The sequence below is a fragment of the Harmonia axyridis genome, chromosome 6 (genome assembly GCF_914767665.1).
Source record: "Harmonia axyridis chromosome 6, icHarAxyr1.1, whole genome shotgun sequence".
Classification (NCBI taxonomy): domain Eukaryota; kingdom Metazoa; phylum Arthropoda; class Insecta; order Coleoptera; family Coccinellidae; genus Harmonia; species Harmonia axyridis.
Genome location: NC_059506.1, coordinates 20,627,817 through 20,648,346, shown reverse-complemented (window position 1 = coordinate 20,648,346; position 20,530 = coordinate 20,627,817). Strand labels below are relative to the sequence as shown.

The 20,530-nt window shown below is 33.9% G+C and overlaps 1 protein-coding gene across 1 annotated transcript in view; it reads right to left on the bottom strand.

The window, feature by feature from the left end:
- Nucleotides 1-410: 410 nt before the first annotated feature.
- Nucleotides 411-20,530, bottom strand: part of LOC123683115 — a 36,360-nt gene continuing 16,240 nt past the window's right edge. The window contains exons 12-19 of the mRNA XM_045622014.1: nucleotides 15,173-15,421; nucleotides 12,738-12,897; nucleotides 11,705-11,853; nucleotides 9,823-10,027; nucleotides 7,317-7,587; nucleotides 7,172-7,231; nucleotides 4,539-4,725; nucleotides 411-773 (exon numbers count right to left, since the gene is read on the bottom strand). Coding sequence (XP_045477970.1) covers nucleotides 554-773; nucleotides 4,539-4,725; nucleotides 7,172-7,231; nucleotides 7,317-7,587; nucleotides 9,823-10,027; nucleotides 11,705-11,853; nucleotides 12,738-12,897; nucleotides 15,173-15,421 — 1,501 coding nt within the window. The 3' untranslated portion in view covers nucleotides 411-553. The remainder of the gene's footprint in view (nucleotides 774-4,538; nucleotides 4,726-7,171; nucleotides 7,232-7,316; nucleotides 7,588-9,822; nucleotides 10,028-11,704; nucleotides 11,854-12,737; nucleotides 12,898-15,172; nucleotides 15,422-20,530) is intronic.

Genomic DNA, 20,530 nt, shown 5'->3' with positions numbered 1-20,530 from the left:
TGCGCGCGGGTATGAAAACATATTAGTGATACATTTCACTCAATTCGCGAATTTCTCCACAAAGAACGCACTTCTTATGTCCCATAGTGAATTATTGAAATATATGGCTTGAGATGAGATCGTTATCGTAATGCTGATGATATAAGAATTGAGCTAGACTCTTGCAGTAAAAAAATATTGTATGCAGTACAACGATAGCATTACACCTTTGAAATTTCATAAGTTTGCCCAGTCAATTTATGTAGATATGAACGAGTATATAGATTTTTGATCAGTTAGTTCCTCAATTTGTTTTCTTTCGATTTTTGGATAGTAAACATTCCCAAATGTGAACTTTAACATTTTCAGGGGGAGGAAAATTAAACCAAAAGTTTCACATTGTAGTCATATTCGCAAAATGAAAAACCTCATATCCGTATAATGTAATATACAATAGAGTATGTAACATAATAATTTAATGATCAAATCGTATGATTTCAAATGATCAGATCTGAACAGAGAAGTAGTTAAGCAGTTATGAACGTAGGTTTTTGGCTATAAGATCTCTCTACATCTATGGTCCAATCCAGTACCCATATCTGTGATAATTATCAACCAGTTTGACTGATAAAAAGTATATAATTTCTGCACATGTTATCAGCGAAACCCCAACGAAAAGGTTCAGGACTCCACCAATATTAGATATCAAATCGTTGGTTCCATACAGTTCATCCCTTTGTGAAGGGAGGAAGAAGCCAGTTTTGAAGAAGACCTTAACTGCAGATGCTCGATAGCTGAAATGTAAATGTCATTGAAATACTACACAAGTTTAAAGAAATTAAAATTTGTGAAAGGAAATTTAGAGGAATGCAATGACTCGAAGTCAGGAGCTTTTGAGCTCATATTTCTGCGCCAATCGCCCCATTCAAGACTATATAAAACGCTGAATACGTGAATATATGAGATGTCAGTTCTGTTGTCTCTAGGAGTGCAATGGACTAGTTTAGTGATGTTGATAATAATATATTTGACAAGATATAATTACAATATAGAGCAAAATTAATAAATCAGTGAAAAAATTTTGAAAATCCATCAATAAATGACTGAGAAATAGATGATTTAAATTTACGTATTTTAGCGCGGAACGTCTTTGGTCTGTGACGTCACGGCTCTTGCCTGTGATCGCTACACCATAAATTACGTTTAAATACTTAGCCGCGCCAAGGCTCTCGCGCCGTTTGTAGTTGTACAGTGTAGTTTTAACTCGAGTTTTGTTTTTATGTCACCATAATGGAAGAAGGCTTCGTGAAAGGACAAAGTGACAATTTGCCTAAAATAGATATATTCGCAGTGATGGAGTTTTTTTCTTCAAATCCATCTTATGTCAATGCAGAAATAAAAGGAGTTAAACTTTTCAAGTGAGTATCTACTTTTGAGTTTGCTTCATCATGGTTCAGCTTATAACGATGATTTATTTGAAAAACGTTTCATAAACAGTTTGTAGTTGAGTACTGGTTGTTGAAGTCTATCAATGGCAAAACATATTTATGTGAGGAGTAAAAAGTAAAAAGAGAAACAATTAATTTATATGTATGTATATGTATAGTAAGTTATTTCAGCCATCGTGTAACGAACAAAACACGACACGAACGGCACAAGTGATTGTACACCAATGAATTCGTAAGCACTCTGCGAATACCAGTCGTCTAGTGTGTGACGTCACGACACTCACACGTACTATGAAATTATTCTTCCGAGCGCAACTTCAAAGTCCCATAACTTTTTCATTTCTAGAGATATTTCAACGATTTTTCCACATTTCTGTTTCATTTTACTTAAATTTTTGGAATTAATCTTTAACAAAAAAATGAAAACTAGTCCATTGACGTATGTCATGAATATCGAGCGCCGAAAGCTCCTCACCTCATATCACTCTGGAGAAGAAGAAATTTCGCACAAAGCTTGTAAGAAGTATTCTATAGACAAAAAAAAATCTCAACCCGATCGGATCTCACGGGAATATTGCATATTTCTTTTCCAAAAATTCAACATTTTCTGTTTTTTGTGATGATGTAGTCATGAAATTTTGCATAAAGCTTGAAATTGTTATTTGAATTCAATTTAAATAATCCCAACTCAGTCGGATCTGTTGGTACGGAATGATCAGATGGTTTTTTGTTTCTATGACGTTAACACCACGAAATTTTAGGAGGAGGTTGGAATGACTCGCAAGATTTGTATTGGATCGGATTATTCATGGAAATATTGGGTATATGTTTTTCTTGGATTTGATATTTCATATAAGGTGTAGTAAAATGAAATCCATTAATTTTCCAAAAAATGGCTTTAGTTATCTGTATCTCGCGCTGTCTAATTCAGATCACTAGATTGCGTTAGAAAGATAAGATTTAGTACTACAAAAACTTCTGTGACAGTTTTGTGATTAGTTGACACAGTTTAGTTTGAGCGCACGTCGAAGATGAAATACTCTATATTTGACAATTTTTCTTCAATAAAGGCGAAAATGCATGCCAGGCGGCTGAAAATAATGTTTATGGTCCTGATACTCCAACAGCCAATCACGGGCAATTTTTGTTTCGTCGATTCCGTTACTTCTGGTAATTACGATGTCAAAGATTCACAACGCACTGTAAGGCCAATTGTCACGTCGATAAAATCATGAAGATTGTCGAGTCCGACCATCATGTAAGCACTGTTTCGATCACCCAAGAGCAAAAGATTGCACAAAAGACCGTTTGGAACCATTTGCATAAGACTGGTCTCAAGAAGAAACTCTTTATTTTATGGAACACTTATTTGATGAAATGAAGTGGAAACTGGTTAGCACCGCTTCTGAGTTTTGATTTATTCTGAGAGAAGTATGGACTATATCGAATGTTTGCAAGAGACTTCTTTCTCCAGAATTTAATTGTAGTCCAGTAGACAAATACAAAAAGGTGGGTCTGCTGGAAAAAATTCCGAATTTGATTAAACTTCTACAGGTTGTTCAGGGGTGTTGTAGGATGACTGTCAAAGGTCCCTGTGCTAACTTGAGGGCGGGCGATGAACCTCAATATTTCCGGACTTTTTTCAGTTTTTTGCTCATAACCTCCAATTTAAGTAGTTTTCGATCAAATTTTTTTTGTTAAAGTTGAAGATCAATAAATTCTCTACAATTTGTATTCACAAACTTTTCCGGTAACCTAATATCAATTGAGATATAGTCGATCAAATTTATAGTCCAGTAGTCAAAGCAAAAAAGTGGGGGTTGCTGGAAAAAATTCCGAACTTGATGAAACTTCTACAGATTGTTCGGTGGTGTTGTGGCATGACTCTGTCGAGTTATCTAACACGAGGACCCTGTGCTAACATGAATAGGGCCGAAGAACCCCAACATTTTTGGACTTTTTCGGGTTATATACAATCATAATTTTCAATCAATTCTTGTTTATTTTTTATTGATTTTACCCAGTTGATCTGATTATTAAGATTTTAAATAATTATGGGTTGATAGGAATCTACAGTAAGGTGATAACATGCAACGATAACATTGAAATGTCTACTATACACATAAACATAGGCTTTTAGTCAAAGCTACCTCCCCACTCCACCTCCCTATGTTCAATATGACCATATTGATGAGTAATTACCATAGAACGTCTGGTAATTGGTGGCTAGAGGGTGAAAACCTTCGTTTTCTGCCAATTTTCGACATTTTGACATTTCGATTGGCTGCATCTCGGTTGATATAAGGTTTGGAAGAAAGTTTCGTGAAACAAAATTATAAGGAATTCAATTATCTACTACTCTGAAAATGGACGTTTTGATCGGAAACTAATTATGCTGAAAGTTATAAGCAAAAAACCGAAAAAGTCCGAAATGTTGAGGTTCTTCAGTAAGCATAGGGTCCGCGTGTTGGAAAAAAAAAACAAAATTGTAGAGAATTTAATAGTCTTCAACTTTGAAAATGAACGTTCTGGTCAAAACCTACTTAGTTCAGAAGTTATGAGCAAAAAACTGAAAAAAGTCCGAAAATGTTGAGGTTCTTCCGCCCTCCTCAAGTTAGCACATTGTCCTCGTGTTGGACAACTTGACAGATCATGGCACAGCACCCCCGAACAACCTGTAGAAATTTCATTAAATTCGGAATTTTTTCCAGGTGAAATGTATTAATCTACTGGACTATTGGAAACTATAAAAAAAAATTTTATCAGAAATATTTCTCACGAAAGCAATTCTTGGAAGAAAATCAAGAGGGTTTACTATTTTCAACCGCCAATAATAATGTTATAGGATCGAAAAAAATTGTGTTAGCAATATCTACTTTGGGATTCATATTATGTGGGTTTTTAAGACTATGTTTTTAGTACCCATAGAAATAATTGGAAACCGTCAATTTGTCAACGCCTTTTAAAGGAGGTATCTTGCAAGGAGGGTCAATTCCGAAAATAATTTTTATAAAGTACTCCTGCTAATTTTCATTGAGGAATCATATCGCGAAATCCTTCTCATTTATTCAGAGACAATCTTCTATTATTATTAACATTTCGAGTCTTTACTTATCCATATCACTTCTTTTTCCATCCAATTCAACTTCATCTGAGTTACTCCAATCCCATTGACTTTGCGATATTTCGGTGTGGTACGTCAAATCGGCACACAGGGGCAAGCAATTGCAGGCAGTCTCACTAGGCATGTCATTATTCATGTTGAGTTTTTCTTTTAAAATGTCCTCGCTGTAATTTTCTTGAAAGAAATAAAATATGATAGAATACTCCATATATCGCATGTATTGGGTTTCTGAAATTCGTTGTCCAGTGAAGGGATTTCAGAATCCCTTTGAGCTTGAAAAGCTCATTTTCATATGGCACATTTACAGGTTCGATTTTTGAGATAATTAATTTGATGGAAACCGCCAACTTATAAGTAAGAGGCAATTTGAAAAATCTCATAACTTCTTTAATATTTGTGCTATGAACACGAAACAAAAACATTCTACAGGCACTCTTTTCACTAGAATCCATTGGTAGAATAGCTTGTTTTTTATTGCAATTAATTTTCATGTTATAATACCAAGTTGGGTTTTTTGAAATATAAACCAAAAAAATTGGCAAAATCACTTTTTGATCCTTTTCAATAATATATAACATATTATATAAAAATCATATCAAAATATAAAAATCATCAAAAGTTTAAAAAATTCCTATTCATTATTATCTGTGAACTTCAAATAATTAAAATATTCAGTGGCAAACAAGTTTTTCCGTTTTAACAATGGTAGAGTTTTTCATCAGTTTCTAAATGATAAATGATGTTTTTTAAATGCGACCAAAGAAAAAAAAATCGAAGGTGTTTAATCCGGATAGGCATTTGGTTAATTATCACTGTGAAACAAACTGTTGATGATTTCCATAGTTCGATAAGAACTTTATATATCATATTATACATATATATTTGAAAAGAGTTTTAAATAGCGATTGAACACAAGTTTGTATTATAACTTCATCTAAAGCCAATTGCAATAAAAAACACTTTCCTCTTTGCGCTTCTCACCAAATTAATTTTCTCAAAAATCGAGACCATGATTTTGCCCCTAATTTTTTTCTAGTTCGAAGGAATTCTGAGATTTCCTCACTAGACACATGATACAGATGCAATTATTGAAAGTTGGTATTCTTAAGGAACTAACTATATTAATTCGAGGTAAAACAATAAATCATGTTGACTTCAAAAATCTACGATAAGAAATGAATATGTTGAATTAAATTTCAGTTCATTTTCTCAGAACCTCCAAATAAAATCTAAAAAACAGAAAAAGCATTCATAAAATAACAAATTATTATGTATTCTTAAAAATGCATAGAACAACAATAATTAAAAATCATTTATACAAACATTAGACAAATCAAAAATTGCTAACAATGAGCTTCTCAAATATTATACTCATAATGTTCACAAATTTTACTAGCCCAAGTCGACAAATTTAGGCAAGTGTTACATTTTCTTTTTTTTTAAATTTTCCCCATTTGAATTTTTTCGATCAATATCATCCTCTAAAATTGTATTACTTTCTTTTTCTGCACATTGGAATGAGATACTTTCAATGTCTGGATGACCAAACCAACTCTTGAATGTGGAAGATACATATTTTGCCTATTATAAGAGTTAATAAAATACGATAAAATACAAACTATAATCTCAAGAGTCTAGAGATTGGGCCGGTATATATATTCTAGAGTCTAGAAACAGCTCTCTGGATGTAGACAAAACATCATTTGAGGACAGACACAAAAACTGATCCATAATTTCAGATTTTATTTTCTTGTAGCTTTTTTGAATCGCAATCAACATTATCAAAATTTTAGATTTTTTTAAAAATAAATAACGATTTTCGATAACAATATCATAACCATATTGACATCGATTAGTTCGCTGATAAATATCCTGTTGAGTATCTAAAGTAGTAAGAATCTCAAGATAAGATTCAAATTCTTATATTGAAAAAGAACCTAGATTATTATTATCGTTATCCACTGAATCGAGGTCGTTGCGGCTCTTTTAGCCTTCGGGGAACTGCGACCAAATTGTTCTTTTATTCTTTATCCTTCCTATCCTTACAAACCCTGGAAGGGGGTTAATGAAGCCGACGACATCCTCAGGAGCCTTGGCTATTACTTCGTCAGTAGTCAGAACTTTCCTTTGTGAGTGGGTCTTAGGCCAGTATGTCCCAGACATTTGTATACTATTGTTTTCGCTGTTTCTACTTTCCTCCCACAGAGCCTGCAGACTTACCCACAAAAAGTATTTGAACAACAGTATCCTGGGAGTAATCCCACCATAACCCGATGATCAGCTCGTTTTAGCTTCTAAATATTCTTGGTATGGGTCGGTGAAAGCACTACAAATTTCTTTGCCTGAGCAAGACCCGAAGTGTTTCTCAAGAGGGTTTTTTCATTTCACTCCTATTGTTGGACCACTGCCTTATATCGTTCTTTTCCAAGCTCACAAAAGGGCTCACGACTAACAGGTGTTAACTTTGATGCCCTCTTTCAGAGTTCATCGGCCTAGATACCTAAATATACTGCGAATACTCTTTCATAAACTTACCCATCTTGTAACTTGGGACTGTTACAATGTTGCTTTAATTAGATAAAATAAATTCTCACGGATAAATAGAAAATATTTTACTCACTTCTAGACTCTTGGAGACAAAAGCGATTTTCAAGAGTACAAACTCCAGTGTTATTGTCCCCTGAAAAATAAAATAATACAAGAAATATGAATGAATTTTAAATCACAAGTATGACTCAGCCTTCCCAGATTTCAATCATACTCACTTGGCATATAAAAATTAACACATCCACAGTGTTGAACAGTGTAGTTCACAAGACATTCGAAGTTGCAGCTAGATTGCGAGTAAAATTTGAAATACTTCAAATGTCTTTCATTGTCGAAGTAGCAGAATCTTTTCCATGGATCGTAATGTTTAATTTTGTCAGAGGTTGCTGTGAAAGTTGGCTTGACTGCAGCTATGGTCATACTGTCCAAACCGACAGAAAAAGACACTCTTTCTGGTCGTGGAATTCTTACAGGTGTAGTTAATGTAACCTACATCAAAAATGTTAATAGTGAGGTATTTGTTATACTTAGTATTAGAATATTTCTTGTTTTCAAATAACTGTTTCCTTCAGAGTGAAATTGAGAAGTAGAAGTTAATGAACTGAAATGAATTTTTCTTGGAAGTCTAAAACTTGCATCAATAAAACAAAAGGAGAGTAGTTCTTGAAAACTATTTATAGACCAATAAGTCTCATTTTTTTCAAACATATGCCATTTTCGAGTTCATCCGGAAATTGGGCATGACGCTGGAGAAGAAAGTACCTACAAATATTAGCATTATATTATTTCTAGATGTTACGCAGGTATATCAGAGCGTTGATCATGAAGCACTGTTGGAAATAATGGAACGATATGGAATAAGAAGGCAGCTATTGATTGATATGGTCCAGGTCATAACTAACACAGGAAGAACAAAGAGTGTTGATAACAGAAGAATATGAAATAAAATCTCACAAAAACCAGATCAAAACATCAAAACATAACATATTATGATGTATTTTACTCTTAATTATACACATGAATGGGGTCCGTGAAGTTAGCGAAAAGTTGGAAGCACTAATTCTGGAAATATGTCAGATAATTAGTGCCTAATTGGTGCTTATTAGTGCAGTGTAAAGTTTTACAAGCACCATTGTATTTTTTGAGAAATCGGCATTTGAAGGGGTTGGTGCTAACTTCGCACTTAGCACCAACATTTTCAAATTGAGAAAAAACTGCTATGCCACTAATCAGTGCTTAATTAGTGCCTATTAGTGCTTTTAGAATCATCATAAAAAAATGAACCATTTTCAAGATATCGCTGATTATTTCCTTTGGTGGCAACTTCGCACTGAGCACCAACATTTTTCAATTACCCGAAAATTTTTGTGCCACTAATTAGTGCTTAATTAGTGCCTATTGGTGCTTTCAGAATCATCATAAAAAAATATACTGTTTTCAAGATATACTGATTATTCCCTTTGGTGCTGACTTCACACTTAGCACCAACATTTTCATAAAACCCAAAGATTCCTATACCACCAATTAGTGCTCAATTAGTGGCTATTGATGCTTCTGGAATGGTCATAAAAAAATATATAGTTTTTAAGATATTACTAATTATTTCCTTTGGTGCTGACTTCGCACTTGGCACAAATATTTGTAAATCACTCAAAAATTTCTATACCACCAATTAGTGCTTAATTAGTGCCTATTGGTGTTTTTGGAATCATTCTCAAAATGCTGTTCATTAAATATTTTTTTTACCATGTCGCCATCTATGGAGTATTATGGGAGTCATTTTTATTAGTAACCTCTTTATGGCCATCTGCCATTATCGCCAGTATCTAATATGTTTAATAAGTTTTATATCAAATTTAGCGAAAGGTCAATTGATTGCAGAGAATAAAGCATGCAATTTACAACTTCTTATATAAAATCCCATATAAATGGCTTAACAGGAGTTTCCAGTATAGAAAAACTGATTATATTGTTTGCCGATGATACCAATGGCAACCTTCAAAAATGACTTATCGGTACCATAATTCCATAAAAAACACCCTGTAATTTTGTGAATATTCACTCTATATATAGAGATCGAACAGAGCAGGTTCTTACAAATTTTAATCCATGCATACAAATTTGCTACAAAACTACCCGCTTTCCTTATTCAAATTCCTGATGGGGTTGCAACCCCCTGGGTTGCATCCCTCTCCAGGGGGTTGCTAGTAGAAAAAAGCTTTGTATCCCAAATCTTGTCCCTCTATCATAAAAAATCGACCTGTCGGAGTGTTTCCACAAATTCTGATTCGTTGTAGAGTTATTGAGGGTTGACACTTTTAAATGAGGTACCCTGTATTTAAATGTTTACTTTATATTAAAAAAAATTAACACGTTATGGTCAAACTATCTGATTTTTATGATTAATCAACCAGAAACTTGGCTACTCTGTATATTTCTTCTCTCACATAACTGCAAAATTTGGAACATCTCCTGTTTATCAGGCAATATTCATGTTGCATTAGTTGTGAAGTTATTGGGATAGAAAGAATTAGAAAAATTGGTTAGATGTGAATCGATCTTTAAGTTTTATTATAGCATCAAAAAGAATATTTTATGGATGACAACTTCCTGGTCGGACAGTTGAGAAATAGTTTTCGTTTTTGTATAATTTTGACTTGTTTTATCCATATTTTATGGTCTTAAGAGACTAATTCATCGAAGTGCATTCAGTGGTAATCTTACCAGCATTCCTTGAGTAGCGAAGTCTTCACAAGCGTAGGTAATGTCATTTTTATCCGTAAAAATCACCACTACGAAAGAATTTCTTGCACCACTCAACAAAGCCTTTCTAGGATATAGTACATCTACGTTTTTGGATGTTCTTACATATCCTCTATCAGGGAACCAATCTCGTCTTCTATTGCCTGCTGGGAAGTATTTCATAGTACTGAAACATTATCTTTTATTACTTAAAGTTATAAAAAATATCTTGTCTTAGCACTGGTGCATAGGGTTCAGGGCCGTCGCTAACCAAATTGCCGCTCTAGACAGAGACCCAATTGGCGCCCTAACAGAAGCTGCAGAATGCTAAAAATTAATATTGGATAATCGGGCTCCAAAGCCTGCTCTAGCGTTTTTGCGGCCTCGGCAAAAATACAAGTCGACACCCTTGCAGATTTGCAGGTTTTGTATTAAACAAAGGAGGAGTGTGGTTTGGTTTGATTGGACTGGATTGGTGAATTTGTATAATTTAGTGTCGAACACTCCTCACATTTTATATGAAATGATTTTTTTTTATTTTAGGAAAGAAAAAATATATTTAAAGTGAAATTTTACCGATTCAAATTTATATCGAAAAGACATGATTAAGGAAACGTTGAATATAATAAACAATAACCGTGCTCAACTGAATTCTTATGAATAAATGATGAAATATATTAATTCAATTCAGGTTTCAGATTCGGCTGAGTTTCTACTTCATAAACGCTCAACCATTTCGTGTTTTTTCTTTGATATGATTAAATGAAACAACTGGATGATGCGGATGAACCATTACTTTCAATTTGAATATATGTTGCAGACATTCTCCATGCACAGATGTTGGGGATTAGTGAATTGGATAAAGAAAATTACTCCTGTAGCCCATTACTATTTAACATCATAGAATTCATAGGCTACTGAATGGGCGACAAAGAAATCCAAATACTTTGCTATGCAGATGATGCAGTGATAATGGACGACAGTGAAGATTCCTGCATGTTTTCAATAACACTTCAAAGTGTATGACTACGTCAAGAGAACCTTTAAAATTCTAACTGGAGGAGGATGGTGAGGTTATCGAACAGAAGTCATCATTTAGATACCTGGGTGTGAATTTGACAAACTATGGGAACGTGGAAGAGTAAGTAAGGCAGCAAGTCGCTAGGACCAATAAAGTGGCAGGATGTTAGAACAACACGATCTGGAAGAACAGAAATCTTCGAATAGAAACAAAGACCCGCATTCACAAGACCATCAGACCAATCATGGCGTACACCGCGGAGACGAGTCCAGACACATCCAAAACTAGACAACTCTTGGCGACTAGAGAAATGCGGGTTCTAACAGGCAAAACATTGAGAGCTAGAGAACGGAGTGACAACATCAGAAGAACATGTGAGACAGGGAATATTAACGAGTGGGTTAAAGGAAGGAAATAGGAATGGAACCGGAACATTGGACGAATGACAGATTGGTGAGAATTGCGAGAGATAAGTCACCAAGTGGGAGGCGAAGCGTTGGCCGTCCTAGAAAAAGATGGAGTGATGACATCGACCTGGGATGAGGTGAATTCATTCGATGGAAGAACAAGCCTTAGGCCTAACCTGGAAGTTGGAAGAAGAAGAAGATAACTGTTTTTGTTTGTTGCCCAAAATTGACAAGAAGCCAATAAATGTGTGAAAAGAGCGATTCCTTAGGTTTCAATTCTTCACACTGCGGTTTTTTGGAAATTTTGATATGAAAAAAGATTCAACATTGAAGCAGAGAATTAAAATAAAAAATCACTACGATCGTAGACCACGAGCCTAAACACGTTAGGAAACACCCTGTATTTTCATACATTAGAACAGTCAAACTTACTCACTTCAGATCACTATAAATGTCTCTGACATCATACATGTTGAAGCTGTAACACAGTCCTTTCTCTGTTAATACTGGCGTTAAAACATCTTTACACCTGACGTTGACACCCATCCATTGGCAGTGTGCTAGTTCCAGATCTACAGTTGAACACTCGGAAAACACAACAATTAAAGATTTTATTATTTATAGACCTGATAACATTTTTCTGTTTATATTCTGAGCGGCGTGGTTTTGAATGAAGTTTTAAAAGAAAATTGTCATTGTAATATCATATTCGCACATCTTGTAGGAATTGTACAAAATAATTTAATTTGAATGAATATTGTTAAAATATATATTTTAGTTCTGGGAATATTTCAGTTAATTATGATCTCTAAATATGAAGATATAACCCAAATAACGCAGTTGAAATGTGATTCTTTGTGTTTTATTCGAAAATTTCAAATTATTGCACCCAAAAATATTTGATATACGAATAAATTACCTAATAATTGAAAATTAATCATTGAAATTATAATGATTGTTCAGATTCATGTTTGAATTAAAATATCTAAAAAAAAAAATTCTTCATCTCTATTAAAAAAGGGTTTACCATATTTCCGTAGTAAGTATTTTAGAATCGCCAAATTTTGATCAAATTACAATTCTGACATTGTTTAGGATTTGTGAAGGATCATTCAATCGCTTGTCCCTGTCGTACGCCTCTGGTAGCTACCAGAATCATTTATTTATATGATTTATTGTGTTTTAGATTTCCTTCCCGCAGAAAACGTAAAACAGTTTCAAATAATGGTGGCACTGTTTTTAGATAAAAGTCTTTGATTTGAATTGAATAGTACTTAATAATATTTGTTGAAATTTATTTATCCCAATACATCAGATTGTACTTAATATTTTGAGCTCAGGATGCTATAGTTGAAATATTTTTGAGATATAATGAAACTCCTGCTCAGAAGTATTTCATAAGTATTGATATTGTGAATCTCGAAAGAAATTCAGTAATTAACAAATACATGAACATTTATCTCACTTACGTTGCTCAAAAATTCTGCATAATCTTCCACATGAAACGCCTTTAGAATGTCTTCATCCATATCAGTAGAAGAAAAATTTAAGCTTTCCATTACATAAGAAAATGTCCCTTTATGATTTTCTGCTTTACACAGAAGAGAAAGAAGATCGAATACATCATTTCTGTAATCAAAATTTGATCATTTTAGTGTAATATTTTTCTCTCTTCTCTGAAACTGTGTCCAGATTAGGATATATCGTTTGAAGCGATAATTCGCGCAATTTCCGAAGAATATCGAGAGCATTCATTTTGTCCAAGTCCGTAAACATTGCACATGCTCGAAACTTAAAGCTCTCTAATTCGTTGATGAATTCATACGGATCCAAATAGGAACTATATTTCAATGCCAAATCCGCAGCTTTCTTCTTCAATTCACCAAGTGAAGAGTCTTTTATAGATATTTCTTTCAAAAAATTGAAGTCTTCAGAAACTTCAGACAGCGCACAGTAAATCTTTCTCCAAGTTGCATCGATATGGAGACCCATACTTGAAGGAGTTCAAGTTCAGACTATGTGTTGACAGGGAATGAATCTTGCGAATCTGTTGTTCTTTAAAATTCTAGTTTTGACACCTTTTTATTTACCTGCCCCATTTCCAGCATTATCATAAGATTGGCCTCTAATATTTCCTATATCTGATCCATCCGCTTTTAGTTTTTCCTCGATCAGTTTAGCAGGAGCTTCTCCAGTATGTTCATTGGTTGTTTTAAAATCGAGAAAACTTTTTCCAATACTAATAGTACACTTGTCGGAATCAATTTTCAACATATCTGCATATTTGAGTCATCTGTTCTAGATGTGATATATCTGGTGTACAGTCAAACAAAATTGAAAAATCTGAGGCTTTCTGTATATTAGCTATAATGTGTTTCCTAATTTTTGTGGAAACCAAATGTATCAACTCATTTTGTATCTTATGAGAGAAATAAGAAATCTGATTCTTTTTATGTGTCTAATTGTGCTCAAAAATTTTCCGCAATTCGGGTCTACTATTTTTTCAGAAGTACCCCGAAGAGCATCATTATTCTTAAAGCAGTGAAGAATCGCATCCATAATCATTTTCTCCAAATGATCATCTATGAATCCACCAATATTCAAACTGCGTTCAAAACTTCGCAATTTTATGTAGTTTTCCCTATGACTTAAAGAAACTTCATGACGGGATAGTGATGGATTGAGATGTTGCCAGCCTCGATAGCCTGTAGTCCAAAAATCTTTTTTTTCCAGAAAAGAGCAAGCGGGGAAAGCAAAATAAAGCATCCATCCTCTTACAATAAATAAGCCAGTTTCTGTGCAACCTATCTCCATTTGGCAAAATCTTCAAGAACCATTTTTATCAAAATGTCTATCACCGTCACTTGAAGGATAAAAGTCGATATCATCGCCTAATTCAGGTCCCCGTTGAACAAATATTTTGATATTATTTTTCGTAATTTGCCATGTTGTAGGGTCATTGAAATTAACTAGTTCAATGGGTTCCTTAGTAACCCCTGATTCTTCGAAGGAATTTTCTTTGTCTGAATCGTCCGAAATAGAATAGTTCAGTTCTAATGGTTCTTCAGTACTTGAAGAAGTAGAAGGAATACTTTCTGCAACATGGGCGTCATTCGCGGAATCACTTCTTGTCGGGACAATAACCGCTTCACTCTTGAAGTAACTTGAGATGTCACTTGTGTTTTTTTGAGTTATCCTGATAATTTTTTCGGAAGCATTTCATTTGGTTGTAACAAGCTAAGAATGAAAATCCTCATTCAATAAGTCAAACATCCTGATTGAGAAATATTTTTCTTTCCAGCACGAATAATTTCCAGGCCGATAAGACGGTAAAAGGTAAAATAATTGCACCATATTACTGACCTGACTAGTGAAAACACGAGTACGATGTACGAGTGTGCACTGTGAACGATACGATAAACGCCACACGCTGAACAAAATTCTGTTTCAGCAATATCTATCACGTGATCAGGTCGCCTAGCAACCGATTAGGATGGAATTACCGCAGAAGTGGAAGGAGTGTTTTTATATGCAATTGTGCACCGAGTCGTGTTCGCGCCATGCATCATTTTCTAGGATTTTGTTCCGTTTTGATAGCATTAATCACGCGTCACTCAACTTTGTAAACTGGTAAATACGCCATTCTGAAATATAGAGCTTGTAGTTAATCTTTATTTATGAAATGGAATATATCATATTTCACATTTTGCGCCCCTAGGTCGTTTACGCCCGTGGCAAATGCCACCTTCGCCATACCCACGGTCCGCCTCTGGTTAATTCATTACTTGTAAGACCATAGGTTGGACTATCATTTGAGACAATAATAGACCCTGTATATGTTTCAATGTTTGTGACGTTTACTCACAAAATCCTTTTTATTATTATGAGAACTCAAACCACTTACTCATCTACATCTGTTTCCAATATTTCTCCTTTCTTCCTCGCGACAAGTATTTTTGTATAATTCAGGCATTTGCTAGAAACTTTTGCTTGAGGGCAGATAGTAACTGCGGGAAATGGAATGTCTCGGATACTTGCTTCTTTTGTTGCTAGAGAGACAAGGACTGGAGTGGTAACATATTTGTCATATATCTTGTAAGCCATATAGCATGAACCAACCATTCCTACGATGAATATGAATATCCACCAGGCTCTGAAATAGTGAAAAATTTATATGGATCCTAGTGATTGATAAAGACAGAAACACTTTTATTTGTAGCTTCGCCATGTAATGAAAGTCAACGCGAACGTCAATAATTAGGACTTAATTTATTCCATCCAACGCCACGGAATACCACTGCATCTGATAGTTCTAGATTTTCGAGTGATTGTGCTCAACCCTGGAATGATACTGGGTACAACTGTGCCGCACCATGATCTGAATAGAACGCCAAATGAAAGTATAAAGAGTACCAGATAAATATCCTGTTTGATAAGAAATTTATACAAATATCATATTATAAGTATATTATTGAAAAGGGAAAAGAATCGACTTTACAGGTTATAGAAATTGTTATGGGTTTATATTTAATCCAACAAAATTTTGTATTATAATTTCAGAACTAATGAGAATAAAAAATAAATTATTACACCAATATATTTCACTGAAAGAAGTTCCTGTATGATGTTTTTGTTTTATGTTAATAGCAACAATAATAAGAAGCTTATATGGAACTTTTCATTTCACGCCATTTTTCAATTTTCTGTTTTAGCTTGAACTTTTGAGGATGCTTTTTTCACCAAATTCGTTCTCCCAATAATTGAGGCGAGTATATACCATTAATTTTTCCTGAGACCCCTCACCAGACAACGAATTTGGGACACTCGATGAACTAGTATACCGAAATAGAAGTACATATTGGAAAATTATTTCTCGTGAGTATTTGTTTGTATATATTTTTTTGTATTATCTGTATTTTATTTTCAGCCTGTACTACTTTGAAATAGTAGAAACCTGGATAAGGGGGAGTTCAAGGGACCGCAATGTTTTTTTCGCTCATGGAGGTTTCTCACTAAACCAAGTTTCTAGCTTGTAAAGATTCCTAAATTACCATTATCACTAATAAAGGTTGAATAAAAAAAGTAAAACTTGTATGTTATGTTGTACACATATGTAATATATTTAATTTTACTTACAAATAGAAAATAATTAATTAATTCATTCGAAGAAATATTTGATTTTCATCTTACAAAAGGTGAATCTAACACATCTTTTTTGGAAAAAATTCGAAAATAATGAACCTCACATCTTACACATCTATTTGAAGGAATCTGTCATTTTCTTCTGTTTTTCCGCAGTTTCATTTTGAACATGCTTCTCTAATTCGTAAATATTATCGAATATTGTCTTATCAACAATCGCAAAGTACTCAAAAAACTTGTGTATATTCTCTAGTGCATTTAAAATTTCTTTCTCCCAGAGATAAAACTTGAATTTCTCTTCTAGACATTGTGCTGGACTGAAGCTTCATTCTCGATATCAACTGTGGTAAGGTAGAAACATCGACTGTATTAAAAGTAGGGGCCAAAAATGTGCGTAAAGACAATGTTATATAATTCTCTATGCTCGACACTCGCTTATAAAGTTATAGACGAATAGCAGTCGTAGTAATAGAGGTACAATCACAAATACATTTATCTGGTAATTCAAGACTTTCTCTTATAGAGGTTTCTATTTCTCATACAGAGAGGTTTTAGGGGCTAAAAATGACGAGACCAGGCAATTACTCTCACTTGAAGAGTTTTCTCCCTTACCAAGTTCTCACCTACCCAGGTTTGACACTGTAATCTATTATTATATTTTTTGCTAGGCTACATTGTTACCCTCATTTCATTTTCTCGGCGGAGCAGTATATACCACCATTTTGTTTGAGTAGTTTATGTTCCAGAATCTAGCCGCCGAGTTCGAACAAACTAGGTTTTCAATATGTTTAGGTAACTTTTTTTTTGTCCGAATATTCTTGCTGGAGTTACGACCTTGCGGAAACATATTTTAATATATTTTATTCTGGTAACAAGGAAGAGAGAAATATCTTTTAGTTAATTATAAGAAGGATATCTATCAAGGATTTAATAAATCTCTTCATTTAAAAGAAATTCACAATATTCAGAAAGCTGAGAGTGTCTATTGGTTTTTATTTTCGAGCTGAACTCGAAAATCGGGGATTTCCATATTGGAATTTGTTGTAACCCTCACGAACCCCACACACCATCAAGGGTAAGATTTAATTTCCGTGCTCCAGAGAGAATATTCTGATTGTTTTGTGTTATCATTTAGGGTTTTTTCTTTCTCTTTGAGATATTACATAATTTACACACCTCATATTATCTGGAGTGATATTTCCGTGATATTAAAGGCATAACTCATCAGGGAAAATTTCACCATCCTCATTATTTGTGTGGATAAGTACCCCACAGGGGATCTACTAGAGTTATATACTAAGTGTATATTAATAATCATTTATAGTAGTTTTAGAGTAGGTAGTATATAAGATAGGTATAGATAGGTTAGTAGGTATAGGATAGGTAATAGACGTAGAGTAGTAAATATAGGTAGGTTTAGGATAGTAGATTATAAACTTAAATATATTTAGAATTAGAATTTAAGTATTTTATTTTTCCATGTCTCATTTTCATTCATTCATTTTGTCCATATTATGTCGAAAGTTTGGTTATTTGAGAAATAAGTGATAATTTTTTTATTCTCCAAAGGGACCACCCTGAGTGAGCTAGCTGGTCACCTTTGTTAGAACTGGCAAATTTGGAAAAAAATATTCACTTCCATATTGAAATTAACTCTGTTTGATTTCAAAACCTGAGGACGTTAGATGTCAGAGGAATAAATCATTATCATTGAATTTAGAGGAGAGATCAAAGCAGGTAACATTCTTTTCTTATCGAGTGTGCTAATCCTACGAAAGAGGATTAAATACTGTACACTAGTATAGTACTTTTATAAGAACGGCATAATGGACATTGTAATGTCTATTATGCCGTTCTTATAAAAGTCTGCTGGATATTTTAGGATACAATTAAATAATGGCTATCATGAAATTAATGAAAAAGCAATAAGAGAAAAAGCTCCCACTCGATCTGGTCACACTGCACCCAATGTGTCGTTTGGATACTTCCACTTTGCAAAATTAGATGCAGGGTGCTCAAATTCACTGTTTCAGAAGAAATATATTAGGAGCCATTAGAAAACTCAAGAAGGTTTGCTTTTCACCATAGAAAAGAAGACCGTAAGGGTGACTTGTCCATGTGATTTGGTATTTTCTTCAAAAGTGTTTTAAGGGGATATTATTTTTCTGCTACAAGTCAATGAATTCTCTCGAATAATACTAAGTATTTTATTAAGTAGTAAAAAAACAAACAAAAATTTTCATGTTACATTCAACATTGACGATGAGTGTATTTAAACTTAATTTTAAATATAAGGAGAACTATTAATACACAAAGTGCCTCCTATCAGATTAAATTTTTATAATTTGAGATCAAAATAACCACAGTGAGTGCTACTTGCTTTCGGAATTTCTTGGCAAAAATCTTGACAATTCTGACTAGTCCCGAAGTTTTACATGGTTTCTTTCATATCGATGCAAATAAATCTACATACATCTCATTCAATAATGTTGAGCTCTAGATCATCAACGAAGTCAAAAAGGTTGAGCTCCAAAAACTCTTCATAAAAATCTGCATTTATACGATCATTTATAAAATCTACTGGTATTGAATGATTTTTTAAAATTGCAGACCAAACTTCGCTGAAATCATTTTAGTCTAATGGCTCATGAATTTTGAAGTGTCCATTATGATTGTTTTTGATAAACCCCTTAGTGGAAGTAGCCTCGTCAGATAATTACAAGCGAAATAAATCTATTATTTTGTGCATATTTTTGAAGTAACCATCAACAGAATTCAAGTTATCAATATTTTTTTTTGTGCATAGGAAAAAAATCAGAATGAGCACAACTATCTGTCAAAGTTTTCCATAAAGTTTGTAGAATACCTTTTAGATAGTTCTTTTCAAATTATTGTAATGTGAAACACGAAACTATATGGAAAGAACTGAACACGACACTAATAGCTATCATTATTTTAGGGGTCGTTTTATACAACCCATGAAGGGAGCATTTTGCCCCATATCATCATATCCAACATTTCCTGAAAGACAATATAGTATAACAGGCCAATTGAAAAGTTTCCGGTCTACCATACTTAAACACATTTTTTTGGCAGAATTCGGTTTTATTATTCAACAGATATAGTTGCCTTTGAGAGCGATACAGCGATTTTAGCGATCTTTCAACTTTTCGATACCATTTTTGTAGTACGATTTGTCTTTCGCTTCAAAATAGGCCTAAGTTTCAGCGATTACTTCTTCATTGGCGCTGAATTTTTTCAAGCGAGCATTCTTTTGAGATATAAGAACTGGAAAAAGCTGGGGGCCAGATACGGGGGATGCAGAAGCAATTCGAAGTCCAATTCATGCAATTTTGTCATTGTTTTCATTGATTTGAGACAAGGTGCACATTTTTCTTCAATTGGGGCCGTTTTTTAATAATTTCATCCTTTAGACTATCCAATAACGCTATATAATAATCGCTGTTGATGGTCTGGCCCTTTTGGAGGTAATCAATGAACATTATCTATACCTTGCTCATCCCAGAATACTGATGCTATAACCTTGCCCGCTGACTGTTGTGTTTTTCCTCATTTTGGATTCGGTTCATCGTGTGCAGTCCACTCAGTTGAATATCGATTGGACTATGAAGTGAAATGATGAAGCCATGTTTCATCCATGGTCACATATCGACAGGTTTATTGCACTTAAACAGTTTCAAACACTGCATCAACACGTTGTTGCTTTTGATCGATTGTGGGCTTATTTAGACCCCGAAAACTCTTCATCAAGCCAAGATTTTGCTTAATCTGTATTTTTCCCCTCAAAAAGCTATATTTTATCAGCACACGAAATTTTTTTCTTTATTTTTTTTTCAAATAACAAAAGTAGCTACACTCACAACATCTCGCAATATCTCACGAACTAATGGCTGAAATCCTATCAAATTTTGACACGTATCGTTTGAAGGTTGGTAATTACTAAAAATCATATGGATTTAATACTAGCACCGCCATCTGAGCATCAGACTGGGGACTTTTCAAAAGGCTTGATATCAATAGTCATAAATGGAACTTTTGAAGCCATTTATTTCATAAATGATTGAAATATGACATAATATGTTTTTTGGAGAGATTATAT